Raw genomic sequence first — 20275 nt, forward strand, 5'->3', positions numbered from 1 at the left:
ATAGCAGTAAGGGTGGTGGTAAGGAACAGTTCAGGATGAATATTGAATATAGAATTAGTAGGGCTTTCAATTGATGAAAAGACTATAGTCATGGGTATTTCACAGATTTGTGAACAATCAACAGATGTGCAGGAATTCAAGAGTTAAATTTAGAATGTGAGAAAGTTATTTTCCCGGGTAGATTTTTCCATTTTCAAAGTTAGTGGGATTCAAATCTGGCTCTCTGAGAGTTTCCATTTTCTTTTGTCCTTACCCACATTCCTTTGGTGATAACCCAAGAATGCTCTGCACTGACACAGCAAATGACCTTTGTCAGCAGCCGTCCATACTAAGATTTGAAGGAAGTACCTTAAAATATTTCTGTATAATACATAACCTGAGCACTGTTTTTCCCATGGAATTGATTGGTCTCTTATCAGTCTTATTTTGCAGTTTGTATAGATGTCAAGCATCCTTGTGACAGAGTAGAGGAAATTAGCTTTATAATTAACTTGAGCTATGCTTCCTGCTGCTTTATTTGATCCACATTATTGCCAGTATCTTTTTGGTATGAGAGCCTGAGCCACTCATGCAAGACCTGGTTTGAGGACCTCAGGAGGAGACAACCCTAAAACTGCCACGCAAGACAGGAGAAGCATAGAAAAGCAGAGAATTTCATATTCAGTGACCCTGAAAATCAAAATTGCAAAACACAAGAAACAGCATAATTAACACTGAATGAAATAACTTTTTAAAATTTCATTGCAATGTGATGTTTTCTTTCTAGTGACTGGTATGAACCCTCTGTCTCCTTATTTAAATGTGGATCCACGATACCTGGTGCAGGTAAGATTAAGGCTAGTCCCTTTATGAATTTATTAGTTTGGTCATGTATCTTACCGCTAAAAAAAAAAAAAAAAAAAAAAAAAAAAACAGGTTCTTAGACTGACCAGATCTATGATACAGATTTCTGGAGGCATTAACTCTGGTCTCCATTCACCCTTTTTCATTTCCTTGGAAACTCTGGAGATTTGACTTGCATCTCCCTGATACTAATTAATTAATTCCCTTTAAAGGTTTTTTGGGGTCTCAGGTGGGTAAACGATAGCAGTATCGTTTTTTTTCTTTCCCATTTAAAGGTATTAAATATTTTCTTTCCCATTTAAAGGTATTAAATATTTTCCCATTAAAAATTAAAATATACTAACAAAATTTACCATCTTACCTATTTTTCAGTGTACTGTTCAGCTTTATTAACTACATTTATAATATTATGGAAGAATTACCACCTCCCATATCCAAAACTCATTTCATGATGTAAAACAAACTGTACCTATTAAAAAATAACTTCATTCTACCATTCCATTCACCTATCCCATGGCAACCACCCTTCTGTTTCCTCTAATTTTGATAACTAAATACCTCAAATAGGTGGAATCATACTGTATTTTTCCTTTGTGATTGGCTTATTTCATTTAGCATACTGTTCTCAAGTTTCATCTATGTTATAGCATGTGTCAGAATTTCCTTCTTTTTAAGGCTGGAGAAAATTAATCGAATAATATTCCATTTTGCTTATCCATTCCTCAGTCCCTAGATTGCTTCCATATTTTAGCTTTATGAATACTATTATGAACATTAGTGTACAAATGTCTCTTCCTGATCCTCCTTTTGATTCTTTTAATTATATATCCAGAAGTGAAATTACTGGATCGTAGGGAAATTTTATATTATTAATTGTCTGAGGAACTACCATTCTGTATTCCATAGCACTGTACCATTTTACATTCCCAAGAACTGCACAAAGGTTGCAATCCTCACCAACACTTGTTATTTTCTGTTTTTGTTTTTTAATCATAGCTATGCTAATGGGTAATGAGGGTGGTGGTCATTGTGATGTTGAGCATTTTTTTATAAGCTTATTGCCCGTTTTATACTTTGGAGAAATGTTTATATAAATCCATTATCCATTTTTTAATTGAGTCTTTATTGTTGTTGAATCTAAGTTTTCCATATGTTCTGAATGTTAACTCCTTATCAGATCCATGATTTGCAAATATTTTCTCCCATCCTGTGGGTTACCTTTTTACTATTCTGATACTGTCTTTTGAGGCACAAAATTCTTTAAATTTTACAGAGGTCAGTTTTTCTATTTTTTTCTTTTGTTGCCTGTGCCTTTATGGTCAGATCCAAGAAGTCATTGCCAAATCCAGTGTCACAAAACTTTTCCCCTATGTTATCTTCTAAGAGTTTTATGGTCTTAGATGTTACATTTAGTTCAGATCCATTTAATTTTTGTATTAGGTTTTAGGTAATGATCTAAATTCATTTGATTACATAGATATCCAATTTTTAAAGCACTATTTGTTAAAAAGAGTGTCTTTTTCTCTTGGAATGGTCTTAGCCCTCTTGTTCAAAATCATTGGATCAGGGACGCCTGGTGACTCAGCAGTTGAGCATCTGCCTTTGGCTTAGGGCATCATCCTGGAGTCCCACATCAGGCTTCCTGCATGGAGCCTGCTTCTCCCTCTGCCTATGTCTCTGCATCTCTTTCTGTGTCTCATGAATAAATAAATAAAATCTTTAAAAACAAAACAAAATCATTGGACCATATATGTGAGGATTTATTTCCAGGTTCTGTAATTTGTTTCATTGGTCTATATATCTGTCTTTGTGTCAGCATCACACTTTTGATTACAGTAACCTTACGGTAAGTTTTGAAATCAGGAACATGATGATTGTTCTTTTTCTTTTCTTCTTTCTTTCTTTTTTTTTTTTTTTTTTTTTTGTTCTTTTTCAAGATTGTTTTGGCTATTAGGGATTCATTGAGATTCTGGGATGGGTTTTTCTATTTGCAGAAATATCATTGGTATTTTGATAGGGATTGCATTGAATCTATAGATTCTTTTGAATAGTATTGACATCTTAACAGAATAAAGTCTTCCAACCCACAGACATGGGATATGTTTCCATATATTCAAGTCTTTAATTTCTTTTAAGAGGTTTTATGGTTTTCATTGTGTAAGACTTTCACCTCCTTGGTTAAGTTCATTCCCAAGTATTATTCCTTTTGGTGCTATTATAAAAGGAATTGCTTTTGTAATTTCTTTTTCAAATTGTTCGTTATTAACACATGGAAATCCTTTTAATTTTTTGTGTTGATTTTTTTGTATCCTGCTACTTTGCTAAATATATTAGATCTAATATATTTTCTTAGTGCCATGTGTAGGATTTTCTATGTATAAGATCATTTTATCTACAAAAATAAGAAATTTTGCTTCTTCCTTTCTGATTTGGATACTGTTTATTTCTTCTTGCCCAATTGCTGTGGCTAGAACATTTAGTACAAGTATCCTTCACTTTTTTGAAATTCACATCGTTCCACTTTTATGAGAGACCTACATTATGTAGATCTGAATCTAGTACCTGTTTACACTGGCCAAAAGAAATCAGAAGAGGATTTTTGCTTTTACCAAAAAAGTGAAAAGCAAAAATAGCATTCAGCATTTGCTCTGCAGTGAACTCTTCTAATGGCACCTTTCAGGCTCCTTCCTGGGGGGTCTACACTCAGCATTTCAGCATTAAGAGATCGCAGCTTTGAACTATGTGAGCGTCTGTGCTTTATCTTTGTGCGTCTGATAGCAAGCTGTGTCCTAAAGTATGAGAAAAGCCTGAGAGGTTATCTTTTGGGTCTGGGAATAATCCATTTTTCCATGTAAGTTGATGAGAATTGCTTCTTCACTTTATGCCATTTTGACTCACAGAAGGTTTCATGGGAATGCTCTACTCATAGATATCAGGGGAGGCTTGTAGTATCTCGAACACAAGAGACAGAAATGGTCGTCCTTGCCTTTTCCTGATCTTGGAGGGAAAGTTTTTATCTTTTACCTTGGAATAAGATGTTCATTCTGGGCTTTCCTTATATGGCTTTTATTATGTTGCATTAGTTTTCTTCCTAGTCCTAGTTTGTTGAATTTTTTTAGTCATAAAAGTGTGTAGGATTTTGTTAGATGCTTTTTTTTTTTTTTTTTTTTTTTTTTTTGTGCAGTAGTTGAGGTGATCATGTGCTTTTTTTTTTTTTTTTCCTTCTTTCAGAGCGTTGTATTATGTTGATCAGTTTTCATGTATTGGACCATCCTGCATAACATTAATAAATCCCGCATGGTCATAGTTTGTAATCCTTTTAGTATGCTACTGAATTTGGTTTCCTAGTATTTTATTGAGAATTTTGTATCAGTGTTGATAGGATATAGTGTTGATAGGTCTGTAGTTTTCTTGTAGTGTCCTTGTCTGGCTTTGGTATAAGAGTAATGCTGGCCTTAAACAAAGTATTGCCTCCACTTTAATTTTTGGAAAAGTTTAAAAAGAATTAGTGTTTTTTCAATGTCTGGTAGACTTCACTAGTGAAGTCATTAGGTCCAGGGCTTTTCTTTGTTTCTTTTTTGAGAGAGAGAGAGAACACAGGGTGGAGGTGGGGCAGAGGGAAAGGAGAGAAAATCTAAAGCAGGCTCCAAACCCCGCACAGAGTCTATGTGGGATTTAATCTCAACCCTAAAGTCATGATGAGCCAAAATCAAAAGTTGGACCCTTAACCAACTAAGCCACCCAAGTGCCTCTGTTGTGACAGTTTTTATTCCTGATTTCAGTCTTCTTATTAGTTAGTTTTGGTGTATTTGGATATTCTGTGTCTTGGTGAGTTTTGTATCTCTAGGAATTTATGTATTTCATCAAGATTATCTAATTTGTTGGCATGCAGTCTTTCATGGTATTTTTAATTCTATAGAATCAATAGTGACTTTCATGTCTGATGTTAATATTTTGAGTTTTTTTTTTCTTGTTCATTTAGCTAAAGGTTTTTCAATTTTGTTTCTCTTCAAAGAACCAACTTTTAGGTTCATTGATTTTTTTTTTTCTCTACTGTTTACTTTTTTATTTTTATCTTCTCTAATCTTTATTATGTCCTGCTAGCTTTAGGTTTAGTTTCCTCTTTTTCTAGTTCCTTATGTTGCAAAGTTAGGTGTTTTTTTTTTTTTTAAGTTAGGTGGTTTATTTGAGATCTCTGATTTTTTTTTAAGATTTTATTTATTTATTCATAAAAGACACAGGAGAGAGGCAGAGACACAGGTAGAGGGAGAAGCAGGCTCCCTGCGGGGGGCCCGATGCAGGACTCGATCCCAGGACCTGGGATCATGACCTAAGTTGAAGGCAAACGCTAAACCACTGAGCAACCCAAGCGTCCCTCTTTGATTTTTTTTTTAATAAGCATTTATAGCTCTGAATTTTCCCCTTAGCACTGCTTTGACTGGATCTTATAAGTTTTGATGTATTTTCTTTTTTATTCATAATTATTTTCTAATATCTCTTATGATTTCTTTGATCTTTTAGTGGTGTACAGTTGTATTTAATTTCCATGAATTTGTGAATTTTTCATTTTATTTCTGTTACTGATTTCTAACTCATACTGTTGTGGTTGGAGAAGATACTTTGTATGGTATCTTTTAAAATGTATTGAGACTTAATTTGTGTCTTAACATATAATCTGTCCTGGAAAACGTCCCACATGAATTTGAGAATAAGGTTTATGCTATTATTGTTAGGTAGAGTGTCTTGTATATGTCTCTTAGATCCGTTCTTTTTTTTATTGTGTTAAGTCCTCATTTTTATTATCTTCGGTCTGGTTATGATAGTTATTCATTATTGAGAAGAGAGTATTGAAGTTTCTAATTCTTACTGTAGAAATTTTGATTTCTACCTTTAATTCTACTATTTTATACTTAATATATATTAATGATCTATTACTAGGAATGTAAATGTTTATGATTGAATCTTTCTGTTGTATTAAACCTTTTATTAATATTCTCTGTCTTTTGTGACTTATTGGATTTAAAATCTATATTTTCTGATATTAGTATGGCCACACTACTGTCTTTGGTTATTATTTGCATGGAATATCTTTTGCTGTCATTTCACTTTGAATCTTTTTGTATCTTTGGAATTAAAGTAAACCTCAGTGTAGTTGGATCCTGGTATTTTATCTATTGTGTCCATCTTATATCTTCAGTTAGAGAGTTTGATCAATTTATATTTCAAGTGATTGTCTATAAGGAAGGATTTCTATCATTTTGCTGTTTGTTTTCTAGCTTTTTTGTCCCTCATTTCTTGCATTACTATCTTTTCTGTTTGCTTGATTTTTTTTCCAGTGCAATGTTTAAATTTCTTAATTTCCTTTTGTATATATTCTATAGCTATATTCTTTGTAGTTACCAAAGGGATATCCTGAAATTTTAAAACTAATTTAAAATCTAATTAAATCTAATTTGATCTAATCTTAAATTTGAATTTTTACTAGTTTAGCTTTAATAACATACAAAAACACTACTTCTATAACAAGTGTGTACCCCTTCTCTCAGTTGTTAATTTCATAGATTTACATCTTTATACATTGTGTGCCCCAAGACATAAACTATTCTTTTTTTTTTTTTTTCTTAAGATTTTATTTGTCCCTTCATGAGAGAGACAGAGAGATAGGCAGAGAGAGAAGCAGGCTCCCTGCAGGGATCCCAATGTGGAACTCAGTCCTAGGACCCAAATATCATGCCTGAGCCAAAGGCAGATGCTCAGCCACTGAGCCACCCAGGTTTTCCCTAATGATTCTTTTATATATTTTAATATCCAAAATTTTGTGGAAAAGAAAATGTAGAGTTTGAAACCAAAGTTACAGTAGTGCTCTTTTTATAATTGCCCATGTATTTGCCTTTATTGAAATCTTTCTCTCTCCATAAGGGTTTGAATTGTGATCATATCTTGCAGGACAGGTCTAGTAGTCAAACTTCCTCAGCATCTGCTAATGTCTGAATATTTCCTTCACTTTTGAAGGGCAGTTTTGGTGGATGTAGCATTCTTGGTTGACAGGTTTTTTTCTTTTAACATTTTAAATGTATTGGCACCTTGCCTTGTGGCCTCCAAACTGTCTCTCTCAAGAAATCTGATAGTCTTATTGAGGATCTCTTATATGTGACAAATTGCTTCTTTCTTGCTGCTTTCAAGATTCTTTCTTTTTCTTAGGCTTTTAAATTTTTACTTTTAATGTGTCTCAATGTGAGTATCTGATTTTATCTTGAATATTCATTGAGCTTCTTGGATGTTCATATTCATCTCTTTCATCAAATTCCGCAAGTTTTCAGCCATTATTTCTTCAAACATTCTCTCCTTCTTCTGGGACTCTCACAGTCTGTGTTACTCAAGTTTGTGGTATTTCACCAGTACCTTAGGTTCTGTTTGCCATTTTTCAATCATTTTCTTCCTGTTGCTAAGACTCAGTAGTTTATATTGTCCTGTCTTGAAGTTTGGTAATTCTTTCCGCCTACCTAAATCTGCCTATGAATCCCTCTAGTGAATCTTTCAGTTACTGTACTTCTCACCTCCAGAATTTTTTTGTTTTTTTTTGTTTGTTTGTTTGCTTGGTTTTTGTTTTTTTAGATTTTCTTTTTCTTTATTAATATTTCCTTTCCATTCTATTCATACATTGTTTTGACATTCTCTATATCTTCTTTAGTTCTTCAACCATCTTTAAGACAGTTGTTTTAAAGTCTTTGCCTAGTAGATCCACCATCCGGACATGCAGGTGGTACGTTTTTGTTGATTTTTTTGTTTTTCCTTTGGATGTCACACTTTTCTATTTTTCTGTATGCCTAGTGGTTTTTGTTGTTGAAAATTGACATTTGAATCTAATAATGTGCTTCTGGAAATAAGATGTTCTACATTCCCCAGGATTTGCTCTTTAATTATTACTTTTGTTTACTCTTTTGAGGTTTTTTTTTATTAATGTGGTATGTCTTTGTGCCAAGGACCAGCGTATTTCTTAGTTCTTTTCTGAGCTTGCACTTTTCCAGGTCCTGTGTTATTACTTTCTTATTTTACCTTTATGCACAGTTGCTTTTGAATGTCCAGTCTTTAATATCTGGCTCCCAACAATGGGGAAAAGAGAGCTTGAAAGGGAAACAAAAAGGGGAGTAGCTCTTATTCAAATTCCCTGGAAGTCTGTGGGGGTTGGAGGACATGCAACAATAGCTTTGTATCTCTGTGATCAGAGCACAAATTAAAGGTTTATTTTTTAAAACAACAGGAACTAATTTTTAAAGCACACCAATAGGGCAGCCCTGGTGGCTTAATGGTTTAGCGCCCTTCGGCTCAGGGCATGATCCTGGAGTCCCGGGATCGAGTTCCACGTCGGGCTCCCTGCATGGAGCCTGCTTCTCCCTCTGCCTGTGTCTCTGCCTCTCTCTCTCTCTCTCTTTCTCTCTCTCTCTGTCTCTAATAAATAAAATCTTTTTTTTAAAAAAAGCACCCCAATAAAAATATTGGAGTGTATAGTTGCAAAGTTCTAAAAAATTGTTAATGGTAAGTTATTTAAGTGGGAAATAGTGACATAAATAGTAATTAAATTCTATAAATGAGAATGTAAAATCTGGCAATCTTAACGAAATCTTGAACCAGATATTTACGTTAAAAAACATGTATTGGGGCAGCCTGGGTGGTTCTTCGGTTTAGTGCCGCCTTCAGCCCGGGGTGTGATCCTGGAGCCCTGGGATCGAGTCCCTCATCGGGCACCCTGCATGGAGCCTGTTTCTCCCTCTTCCTGTTTCTCTGCCTCTCTCTGTGTGTCTCTTATGAATAAATAAATAAATAAATAACCTTTAAAAAATGTATATTTCTATTTGAATTCATTTTGCTTTATATTAGATTATTAATCTAATATATTAATATTAACTAATAATATGTTATGATATATAATATATTACATATAATAATATATTAAACTATTAATCTTTCTATTAGATTATGAATTTATTTATTTGAGATATAAGGGAGAGGGGCAGAAGGAGAGCGAACCTCAGACTCCTCACTGAGTGCAGAGCCTGACAAGGGGCTCCATCCCAGGATCCTGAGATCATGTCTTATGCCAAAACCAAGAGTTGGAGATCCCTGGGTGGCTTAGCGGTTTAGCGCCTGCCTTTGGCCCAGGGCACGGTCCTGGAGTCCCGGGATCGAGTCCCGCATCTGGCTCCGGCATGGAGCCTGCTTCTTCCTTTGCCTGTGTCTCTGCCTCTCTCTCTCTCTCTCTCTCTGTCTCATGAATAAATAAATAAAATCTTAAAACAAAACCAAGAGTCAGAAACTTAACTGACTATACCACCCAGATGCTCCCTATATTTTAAGGTTTACATTTGCTTCAGCCTCTCTTTTTTGTTATTTGGAGAAGATGGTAATTCAGCGCAGGTTAAGTTGCAAATTGCAGTGTTTTTTTAAAGCTCAATTATAACAACAGGATATTAGACTAAACTGATCAAGACACTACAAAGAGTATTGGATATCTCAGGAATGCAAGATTAATTTAACATCTGAAAATCAACATGCTAAGTTATATCAGGAAAGAATAAAAGAAGAAACTCAATAGACATAGAAAAACATCTGACTAAATTCAGTGTTCCTTTGTGATAAAAACATTCATTAAGCTAAGAATAGGGACATCTGGGTGGCTCAGCAGTTTAGTGCCTGGCTTCAGCCCAGGGCATGGTCCCAGAGTCCCAGGATCTAGTCCTGCATCAGGCTTCCTACATGGAGCCTGCTTCTCCCTCTGCCTATGTCTCTGCCTCTCTCTATATATGTCTCATGAATAAATAAATAAAATCTTAAAAAAAAAAGCTAGGAATAGAGGGAAACTTCTTCAAACTGACAAATGGCATTTGTAAAGTAACCAAAGCTAACATCAAATGTAATGATGAAAGACTGAATACCAGTAATTAGGAACAAGACTCTTATCTACTATCTTCATTTCTGTTCAGTATTTTTTTTTAAACATTTTATTTATTTATTCATAGAGACACACAGAGAGAGAGAGAGGCAGAGACACAGGCAGAGGGAGAAGCAGGCTCCATGCAGGGAGCCCGATGTGGGACTCGATCCCGGGTCTCCGGGATCACGCCCTGGGCTGGAGGCAGCGCTAAACCCGCTGAGCCACCTGGGCTGCCCTGTTCAGTATTTTTTACCCAGGGCAGTTAGGCAAGAAAATGAAGCGGCATTCAGATTGATAAAAGTAGAAGTAAAACTAGATAGATATTTGCAGATGGCATGGTCTTATCTATAGAAAATTTTCAGTGTGCTCAGTCAGTTAAGCCTCCGACTCTTGACTTTGGCTCAGGTCATGATCTTCAGGGTCCTGAGTTGAGCCCTGTGTCAGGCTCCATAATCAGTGTGGAGTCTGCTTATCTCTCTCCCTCTGCTCCTCCTACATGTGCTCATGTGTGCACTCTCTCAAATAAATAAATAAAATCTTTAGGAAAAAAAGGAAGAAAGAAAATTTTTACAGAAACCACAAAATACTATTAGAAATAATAACTTCAACAAAGCTTCAAGTTAGAAGATCAATGTACATACTCAAGTTATTTTTTAACCAGTAATAATAGACGCTACAAAAATGAAAGTACAAAAACAATTTGATTTACAACATCATCAAAAAGAATAAAAAATTTAGGAATAAATTCAAGGAAATACAAAAGTTATACTCTGAAAAATATGAAACATTGAAAAAACCTGAAAGAAGACTTAAATAGAAAAATCAGAAGGTTGCATTTTTTGGGTAGAGAATATTATTAAAATTACAATAATCTACAAATTTCTATGCAGGTTCAGCACAGTTCCTTTAGAAATCTCAGCTGACTTTCTAGAAAAGTCAGTCAATTTCCTTTCCAGAAATTGACTGGCTGACCCTAAAATTCATATGGAAATTCAAGGAATGCAGAATAACCACTAATCTTGAAAATAATTCCACACTTCTCCCTTATAATCTACAAAAATTAAGACATTATTGTACTAGTATGAGGATAGCTCCACTGATCAACAATATAAAATTAGGGGCCCAGAAATAAGCTCTCACATTTATAGTCCGTTTTCAAGGAAAGTACTAAGACTGTTAAGTAGGGGGAAAATGGTCTTTTCAACAAACTGTGTTGGGACAACTGAATCTGTACACAAAAAAATGAACTCAGACCCCTGCCTCATATCATATTCAAATATTAACTCAGAATGGGTCAAAGACATAAATATGAGAGTTACAAAACTGTGAACTCTTAGAAAAAATTATAGGTATAAATATTTGTGACTTTAATTTAGGTGCTGATTTCTTAGATATGACACCAAAAGCACAAGTGATTAAAAATAATTAGTAATTGGATTTAATAAAAACTTAGAACTTTTCTGCTGCAGACTACAAAGTCAAGAAAAGGAAAAGACAGTCCACAAATTGGGAGAACATAATTATAAATCATATTTGATAAGGACTTACATCAAGAATATTTAATTTGGGCAGCCCGGTGGCTCAGCGGTTTAGCACCGCCTTTGGCCCAGGGCCTGATCCTGGAGACTCGGTATTGAGTCCCCACGTCAGGCTCCCTGCATGGAGCCTGCTTCTCCCTCTGCCTGTGTCTCTGCCTCTCTCTCTCTCTGTGTCTCTCATGAATAAATAAATAAAGTCTTTTTAAAAAGAATATTTAATTTTGGGGATACCTGGGTGACTCAGTGGTTGATCATCTGCCTTTGAGTCAGGACATGACCCCAGGATTCTGAGATTGAGTGCCACATCAGTTTCCCCATGGGGAACCTGCTTCTCCCTCTGTCTATGTCTCTGCCTCTTTTTCTCTGTCTCATGAATAAATAAAACTTATCTTTAAAAAAAAGAATATATAATATTTTAGGAAACTCTTAAAACTCAATTTAAAAACGGATAAAAGATTTGAATAGACATCTCTCCAAAAAGATACAGTAATGTTCGATAATCACATAAAAGACATTCAACATCACTTACTAGGGAGATGCAAATTACAAAACCAAAGTGAGATACCACTTCACCCTTGGTACAGCAATAATCAGAAACACGCACTAACTGGTTTTGGTGAGGACGTGCGGAAATTGGACCTTCATGCACTGCTGGTGGAAATGTAAATTGAAACAGCTGCTTTGGAAATAGTCTGACAGTTTCTCAAAATATTAAAAATAGAGTTACCATATGACCCAGTAATTCTACTCAGAGATATACCCAAGAGAATTAGAAACATATGTCCACAAAACAAATTGTACATGAATGTTCATATCAGGTTTATTCTAACGAGCCAAAAAGTAGACACAACCCAAATGTCTTATCAACTTAAGAATAAACAAAATGTGGCTTCTCGTGCAGTGAGATATTTAGCAGTAAAAAAAGGATGAAGTAATGATACATGCTGCATCATGGGTGAACCTTGTAAACTTACTACATAAAAGAAACCAAATCATAAAAGACTCTATATTATATTATTCTACTTATATAAAATGTCCAGAATTGACAAATGAATGAGACAGAAAACAGATTGATGAGTAGCTGCCAAGGGTAGGGGATAAATGGAGAACTGACTATTGCTCCCAGGTACCAGGTTCTTTTTGTGGGATAAAGTATAGTCTTTGTTGTAGAATTCTGAATATACTAAAAACTATTGAATTGTGCACTTTAAATAGGTGAATTATATGATGTGTGAATTATATATCAGTAAATTGAGTGGGGTTTTGGTTGTTTTTTTGTTTTTGTTTTTTTGTTTTTAAGAGTGATGGTTAGGACTTTTTGTTTCAAGTTGAATCACTAACAATATTTGACTACCTGCATTTCTTGAGTGTGTTTCAATAAAGGCAAGTTGTTTAGGACTTGTATAAAACTTGTTTTTGCAGGAAATGTTTGCCAAATGTTTGTCAAATGTCAGTGTTATCTACACTGTATGTTTATTGATTTATTTCAAAAGTACCTCGTTAGTATTTTGCTCAAAATTTTGAAACTATGTTTGCTTAAATGTTGATCTTAAGCTTAAAGGGTGTACTGTAGCTCCATTAAAAATACATTTTGAGGGATCCCTGGTTTTGGTCCCTGCCTTTGGCCCAGGGCGTGATCCTGGAGTCCCTGGATGGAGTCCCGCATCAGGCTCCCTGCATGAAGCCTGCTTCTCCCTCTGCCTAGGTCTCTCTCTGGGTCTCTCATGAATAAATAAATAAAATTTTTAAAAAACTAAAAATTAAAAAAATAAATAAAGATACATTTTGACCCTACATTGGTAGGTGAGGCCTGGTAAGGTTAGATATCAAAGAAAACTCTGCGTTTTTAAAAAAATTAGGATTCCTAAAAAAAAGAAAAGAAAAGAAAAATTAGGATTCCTGCTTAAGCACAAACATTTGTGGTAACCTTTTCCATTCAAATGCAAAAGGGACTTCAGAATTAAAAAGTTTCTCTCATCTCATTGTTAAAAAAAACCATGGGAAGTCTAAATTTAAAGACTACCTTAATCAGAGTTGTACTTTGAGGAATAATTTTCCGTACTTTTGAAGGGCAAAGACATCTTAAATACTACCTGTGAGCTCACTGTATACTAATTTTTGGCAACAACTTTTATCCAAGGTACTATTTGTGGTTTCTCTCTCTCTTGATTTGTTTATTTTAAAGAGAGAGAGAGGGCATAAGTAGGAGGGGCTGAGGGAGAAAGAGAATCTCAAGCAGACTCCATACTGAGTGCAGAACCAGACACAGGGCTCATTCTCAGGACTCTTGAGATAGTGACCTGAGCAAAACCAAGAGTTAGACGTTTAACTGCACTGCCCAGACACCCCTTTGGTTTCTCTTACTGTTGTTTTGTGTTGTCACCATATTTGCATCCTCACTGGTACATTAAAAATTATATTAAGTAAATCTTCCACTTTTTAGGCCAGATGAACATCCAATATAAACAACAGTATGAATTTGAATATTTCTAACATCCAGTGTCATCCAGTTGAAATATAAATATTTAACATAATTTCAGCCTTCATACTATTTTATCAAGTACAATGGTGCCCATCCTTGGATGCATTTCTCTTCTATAGTAGCAAACAATGGTATTGGTGATCTTCTAGTGACACTAGTGTCCTACAGTGTCAGCACATAAGAATTTTTCATTGTACAGTGTTTGTTAACGTGAGCTTTACAGTGTATCTTCCCTAGATGTGTAAGGATACTTCAAGATCAACCTTGCTAAGTGTTTATTTCTTGGAATTCAAATTTGGTTAATAAGCTGTTAATCATATTTTTGTTAGAAACCAAAACAGGATTTTTTTAGGATTAATTTAGCCAGTGTCTGCTCCCTCAAAAATCTTTGCAAATTTTTGTTATATGAAACAGTACATTTTAGGGGCACCTGGGTGGCTCAGTTGTTAAAGCATCTGCCTTCAGCTCAGGTCATGGTCCCAGGATCCTGGAATTGAGCCCCCTGTCAGGCTCCCTGCTCAATGGGGGTCTGCTTCTCCCTCTCTCCGTTCATGCTGTCACTCCCTCTGTCTCTGTCTCAAATACATAAGTAAAATCTTAAGAAAAAATTTAAAATGAGGGTACATTTTAATTGCATTTAAGATTAAGCCCACGCCAAAAAATAAAGGATTAAGCCCTAATGACAGCTAACGATGAAATTGTTTTCTTTTTTTTTTTTTAATGAAATTGTTTTCAGTTGATGTACATTTGCCTTCAGTCCTCGTAGTGCTTTTATTATGGTTGAACCTAGCAAAGAGTAAGTACATGCACTTGTGTTTATTAATATTCATCTTGATCATTTTTAAAAATTTCCTATTTGTGAGCCCTGGGTGGCTCAGTTGATTAAGCATCTGCCTTCAGCTTAGGTCATGATCCTGAGGTTCTGGGATTGAGTCCCACATTGGTATCCCTGCTCTGGGGAGCTTGCTTCTCCCTCTCCCTCTCCCACTCACTCACTCCCCTTGCTTGTTCTCTCTCTCTCTCTCTCTTTGTGTCAAATAAATAAAATCTTTTTTAAAAAGAAATCAATTTCCTTTTGAAGTCAGTGATCCATTTCTAGTTTGAAAAACTATACACCTCATTAATTCAAATACAACATTTCTAAAATCCTCAAGCCAGAAGCATAATTTAAAACTAAGTCATTAATTTAAATATCTTTTTTTTTTAAACTTTTATTTTATTTATGATAGTCATACAGAGAGAGAGAGAGAGAGAGAGAGGCAGAGACACAGGCAGAGGGAGAAGCAGGCTCCATGCACCGGGAGCCTGACATGGGATTCGATCCTGGGTCTCCAGGATCGCGCCCCGGGCCAAAGGCAGGCGCCAAACCGCTGCGCCACCCAGGGATCCCCTAAGTCATTAATTTAAAAGTCAGGAAGCAGGGTGCCTGCGTGGCTCAGTTCATTGAGCCTTTGATTCTTGGTTTTGGCTCAGGTCATGATTTCATGGGATCAACCGACTCCGTGCTCAGCTGGGAGTCTCCTGAAGATTTTCTCTCTCTCTCCTCCCTCTGCCCCTCCCCCCACTTTCTCCTTTCTCTCTAAAATAAATAAAATCTTTTTTTTTTTTTTAATAAATAAAATCTTTAAAAAAAAGTTAGGAAGCATCCAAAATTTGCAAAACTATATATAATATAATATGGGATCTCTTCAGAATTTGCTTATTATTGCCCAATAGACCATTTCTGAGTGATGAAAGTAAATGTGCTTGCTTTGAGTAAATTTATGACTTTTTGGTGAGAAAGTATGCAAACGCTAGAAATCAAGAACCAATGCAGAGCTACAGTTTTCCTAATCAGGAATGCGTTTACCAAAGTTCTATATTTGGTGAAGGGATGTTTATTAGTTAGCAAATTGCCAGCCATGTGTGCTTCTAGCTTATTTTAACCAGTTTTTATGGAAAGCTTGGCAAATGTGTACTGAATGTGTTCTTTATAAGAGTGTATTGTATTATAGAACAATCATTGTGCTCTTACAGTAGCATTTTCAACTAAGGATTTTTGGGTGGCCTTCATGGCCATATTTACTGATATATATAGTTCACATACCATATTTACTGTTTCCAGTAAATATCAAATTTACTGGAAAGAGAGACTATATAGCTTTCTAAGATTATCAAAAGAATATATGCGCCCCCAAACAGTTGAGAATTAAGAAGGTAATTTTGCTTTTGCATAATTAATCCAAACTGTTGTACTTCTGTAGTTTCTGCTTTTTTTTTAATTGAGCAGATTGATAAATAAATAGCTATAGAATGAAAGTTTTCTTTTTCCACAGTTATGTTTCAGTTGAGTAAACTATTACTTCTTATGCTTTTCCATTTACCTTTTTCTTTAGCTGTCCTTCCTAAACATTCTTGCACTGTTGTTTCATATTTAACATTAAGTAAGGCAAATTACATACCCGTAGAATCTATCAAACTTAATATTGAGAAGCAAAGTTCTGATGAGAATGCCTCCTAAGAACTAGTGAGTATAACTACATATGTAGCACATTTTATTTCACTTTGATTTAGGTGTTAGTATTGTTGTAGAAACTTAATTTTATTTGACCAAGTGTAATTGAGTTTTAGTTGACTTAAGGTTTTACTTTTTGTGAAAAACTAGTTTGACAAATTAAAAAACACTTTGCAACTCCTGGGTCTTGAGGGGAGCTCAGCTTGGATTTTGTTATTACCCCTTTAGGATACTGATGAGTTTATTTTACCCACTGGAGCTAATAAAACCCGGGGCAGATTTGAACTGGCCTTCTTTACCATTGGAGGATGTTGTATGACAGGTGGGTATGATCACTTTTTTCACTGTCCTCAATCCAAGTAATCAAAAGTGTGTAAAATCAAAAGTAATTCAGATATTGGTTCCAGAGTTTTAAAAAATCATTTAGGGGTACCTGGCTGACTCAGTCCGTTGAGCATGTGACAGTTGATCTTGGGGTTGTAGGTTTGAGCCCCACGTTGGGTGTAGAGATTACTTAAAAATAAAATCTTTTAAAAAATTATAAATAATTATTATATACATCTTTCATTTTCTCCTACTAAAATTAAAAAGAATTCGAAGTGCAGGTTTTTAATGGAAAGCTGTATTATTTGGTTGAATCATTACTGTGAATCACTAGGGGCTGCATTTGGAGCAATGAACGGTCTACGGCTAGGATTGAAGGAAACCCAGAACATGTCCTGGTCCAAACCAAGAAATGTACAGTAAGTCTTATAATCATCTGATGTAGTGATGTTTCAATATTAACCTCTACTTTGTTGGCTTGATGAGCACAACCTTGAGATTACAAATGTTTAGGGTATTGACATACATTTTGATTGATTTTTTTTTTCTTAAAATAAAAGTAATTAAGGAGTCAGGTTACTGAGGCTTAGATTTTAAAAGGAGTGATTTTTGTCAGTGTCCCTCAATTAGCTGTTGCTTCCCCGACCTAACTTCTCTACTTTTTCATTCTATAGGTCTCTGTGACTTGCTTTTCTAGTGGTTGAATTGCTAATACATTAGTTAGATTGTTCAAGGGTGTGCAAAACCATAGGACATGATAGTAAAGAAAGAAGCATGTAAGAGTGATTACTGGATCTGCTGTCATTTGAATTGAACTACTTAACTGACTTCACTCACTGTTTCTGAAAGGAGAAGGCTAAAAAAAATTTATCACGGAGTCCCTAGAACTTAGGGATAGTTCCCTGAGTCTTCTCTTAGGAAATTGAAGTTTGTGGAGAAGGAAAGTAGACATCTTCACCCTGCCCAAGAAATAAACATGATTGGTCCATGTAGATATTCTCTAAATAATATGATGTTTAGTTTTGGATGTTTTTACACTTTTTTTTTTTTTTAAAGATTTTATTTATTTATTCATGATAGTCACAGAGAGAGAGAGAGGCAGAGACACAGGCAGAGGGAGAAGCAGGCTCCATGCATCGGGAGCCCGACGTGGGACTCGATCCCGGGTCTCCAGGATCGCGCCCTGGGCCAAAGGCAGGCGCCAAACCGCTGCGCCACCCAGGGATCCCTGTTTTTACACTTTATATGGGTGAAGTCACACAGTATATATTTATACAATGGCTCATCATCATTTTTTTTAAAGATTTTATTTATTCATTAGAGACACACACAGAGAGAGACGGGGGCAGATATAGGCAGAAAGAGAAACAGGCTCCATGTAGGGATCCCAGTGTGGGACTCCATCCCGGGACTCCAGGATCACGCCCTGGGCGGAACGCAGGAGCCCAACCGCTGAGCCACCCAGGCATCCCTGTCATCATCTTTATATGTAGTTTAGCCAGCAGGTGGCAGCAGGTTTGCTAAATTAGACCTTGGGAATCCTGTCAAGTTTTTCATATTCTTGTTACTATGTGGATCTTGCTTTACTAGGCCAGATCCTTGCATATTTTTACATTTTTATTAATGCTTGTCCCTTACTCCAGAGCATCTGCATGGGGATACTTAGCCGAAGTATCTGCCTTCTGCTCAGGTCATGATCCCAGCGTCCTGGGATTGAAACACCTTCCTTCCATCCCCCTGTCAGGCTCCCTGCTCTTCCCTCTCCCTCTGCTTGCCGTTCCCCCTGCTTGTGCTCTCAAGTGCACTCATGTTGTCTCTCTCTCTCTCTCAAATAAATAAAATCTTTTTAAAAAATTTGTCCCTTACTCCAGTACTTTTTTTTACTTTTTTGTGTTATGCAGAATTTTGAAGATGTACAAAAGTAGACAGAATAGTACAGTGAAGACCCATGAACCATAACCCATCCTCAGCAGTCGGCCAAGATTGGGACCAAATGTGCCCCATCTTATTCTCCGCTCGCATGTTACTTTAAAGCAAATCCCTAACATCACATCATTTAATACCAATTTGAAAGTGGAGGATATGCTAGAAAAGACAACCTTTGTTGCTTAAAAGTGATAATTATTAGTGTTTTAGAGAGAGTAAAATTGATTTATATTTTTTTAGGTAAGATTTCTAAAATATATATTCTTAAAATATATATAATTTTTTATATGACCATTCTAATCTTATTGGATAGGAAGCATTTAAAACAGGAGACAACCGGGGTAATAGGTGGCTCAATTGGTTAAGGTCCGCCTTTGGCTCAGTTTATAATCCCAGCTTCCTGGGATTGAGCCCTGTGTCAAACTCCCTGTTCAATGAGGAGTCTGCTTCTCCCTCTCTCTTTGCCTGCCCCCCACCCTGCCCCTCTTATGCTCTCTCAAATAAATAAATAAAATCTTTGAAAAATAAAATGAATAAAGTAGGAGGCAGCCTCTAAAAAAATGGAAAGAAAGTAAGGTTTGGGGCCAGTCAGATCTAGTAGCTTCAAAGCCTAGTTTCTTACTTACTGTTTTGTGATTTTAGGTAAGTTTTTTTTCTACACTGAAGGGTTGTTGAGAGGTGATTAAGGTAGCTAAATAGGGGCTCAGTAAGTGGAGATATATTTCCCAATCATATCCCAGACAATTTCACTAACTTGCAGTGCTTCCAGCGGTATAATAAAAGTAATAGTTTTAAAAACTTGTTACAAATGACAGTATACTGAACTTAAAATAAGTTAGTAAATATGTAACAATTAGTTAGAAACAATATACTTCATTACTAATTTTTAAACAGCTTTTTAGAGATAAATAGAAATTTTTGTTATTTGGACATTACATGAGTTTTTTAATTGCATTAAATGAGTTTTTTCACTTTGTTACTGGAATTACATAATTTCCAGCAGTAGTCAGCTGTCCGGATAGACCCATTCCTGTGATGGTGTTACACTGCTGGGAGAGGAATGTCTTCTTCCTCCAGTTGCCTCTGTCACTGTTTTGGTGGCGCCTGGCACTGGTACAAGGCAGAACTATGCTTCCTTGAGAGTATGCTGAGCGTTCACTCTGGCCGCTTGGTTCTAGTCAGGGAGCAGACATAGTATGTTTTCTGTGTGTATTCTACTGAGACAGCTTTTTCCTTCTCTTTGAGTATTTCCCCTTATTTCTGCTTTTTTTTTTTTTTTTTTTTAAGATTTTATTTATTTGACAGCACAAGCAGGGGGAACAGCAGTGGGAGAGGGAGAAGCAGGCTCCCCACTGAGCAGGGAACCCAATGTGGGGCTCAATCTCAGGACACTGGGACCATGACTTGATACTTTAACTGACTAAGCCACCCATGCACCTCTATGTTACTTCTTTTATGTAAATCAATTACTATAAACTTTTTTTTTAGTAAAACACATTCTAGGCTGTCAAATCCTTTGTGTATTTGATTTATATTTAATAATAAGAACTTTCCTTACTGCCCAAAAATGTTAGAGGTTTAACCTTCATTTATATTTATATACAGTAAAAGTCATCCTTACTAAATTCTGAGGAGATACTAAGGTAAGTCTTAAAATTAAGAAAACTTCAGGGGGTGCCTGGGTTGCTCATTCGATTGGACATCTGACTCTTGATTTTAGTTCAGGTCATGATCTG

General features: G+C 35.7%; 1 protein-coding gene and 1 non-coding gene across 4 annotated transcripts in view; both read left to right on the top strand.

Annotated features, from left to right (window-relative positions):
* TIMM23 (translocase of inner mitochondrial membrane 23) overlaps positions 1 to 20275 on the top strand; it is a 33739-nt gene that overhangs the window by 1802 nt on the left and 11662 nt on the right. For all 3 annotated transcript variants that reach the window (XR_007406791.1, XM_049103366.1, XM_025466389.3), the window contains exons 2-4: positions 767 to 825; positions 16518 to 16611; positions 16948 to 17032. Coding sequence is in view for 2 of the 3 variants with exons in the window: in XM_049103366.1 (XP_048959323.1) it covers positions 767 to 825; positions 16518 to 16611; positions 16948 to 17032 (238 nt within the window). In the remaining variant the exon portion in view is untranslated. The remainder of the gene's footprint in view (positions 1 to 766; positions 826 to 16517; positions 16612 to 16947; positions 17033 to 20275) is intronic.
* LOC112672673 (small nucleolar RNA SNORA74) lies at positions 19535 to 19733 on the top strand. The gene has a single exon (XR_003144412.1). It is a non-coding gene; the product is annotated as a small nucleolar RNA SNORA74 (small nucleolar RNA).

This window comes from Canis lupus, chromosome 28, assembly GCF_003254725.2.
Source record: "Canis lupus dingo isolate Sandy chromosome 28, ASM325472v2, whole genome shotgun sequence".
NCBI classification, from domain to species: domain Eukaryota; kingdom Metazoa; phylum Chordata; class Mammalia; order Carnivora; family Canidae; genus Canis; species Canis lupus.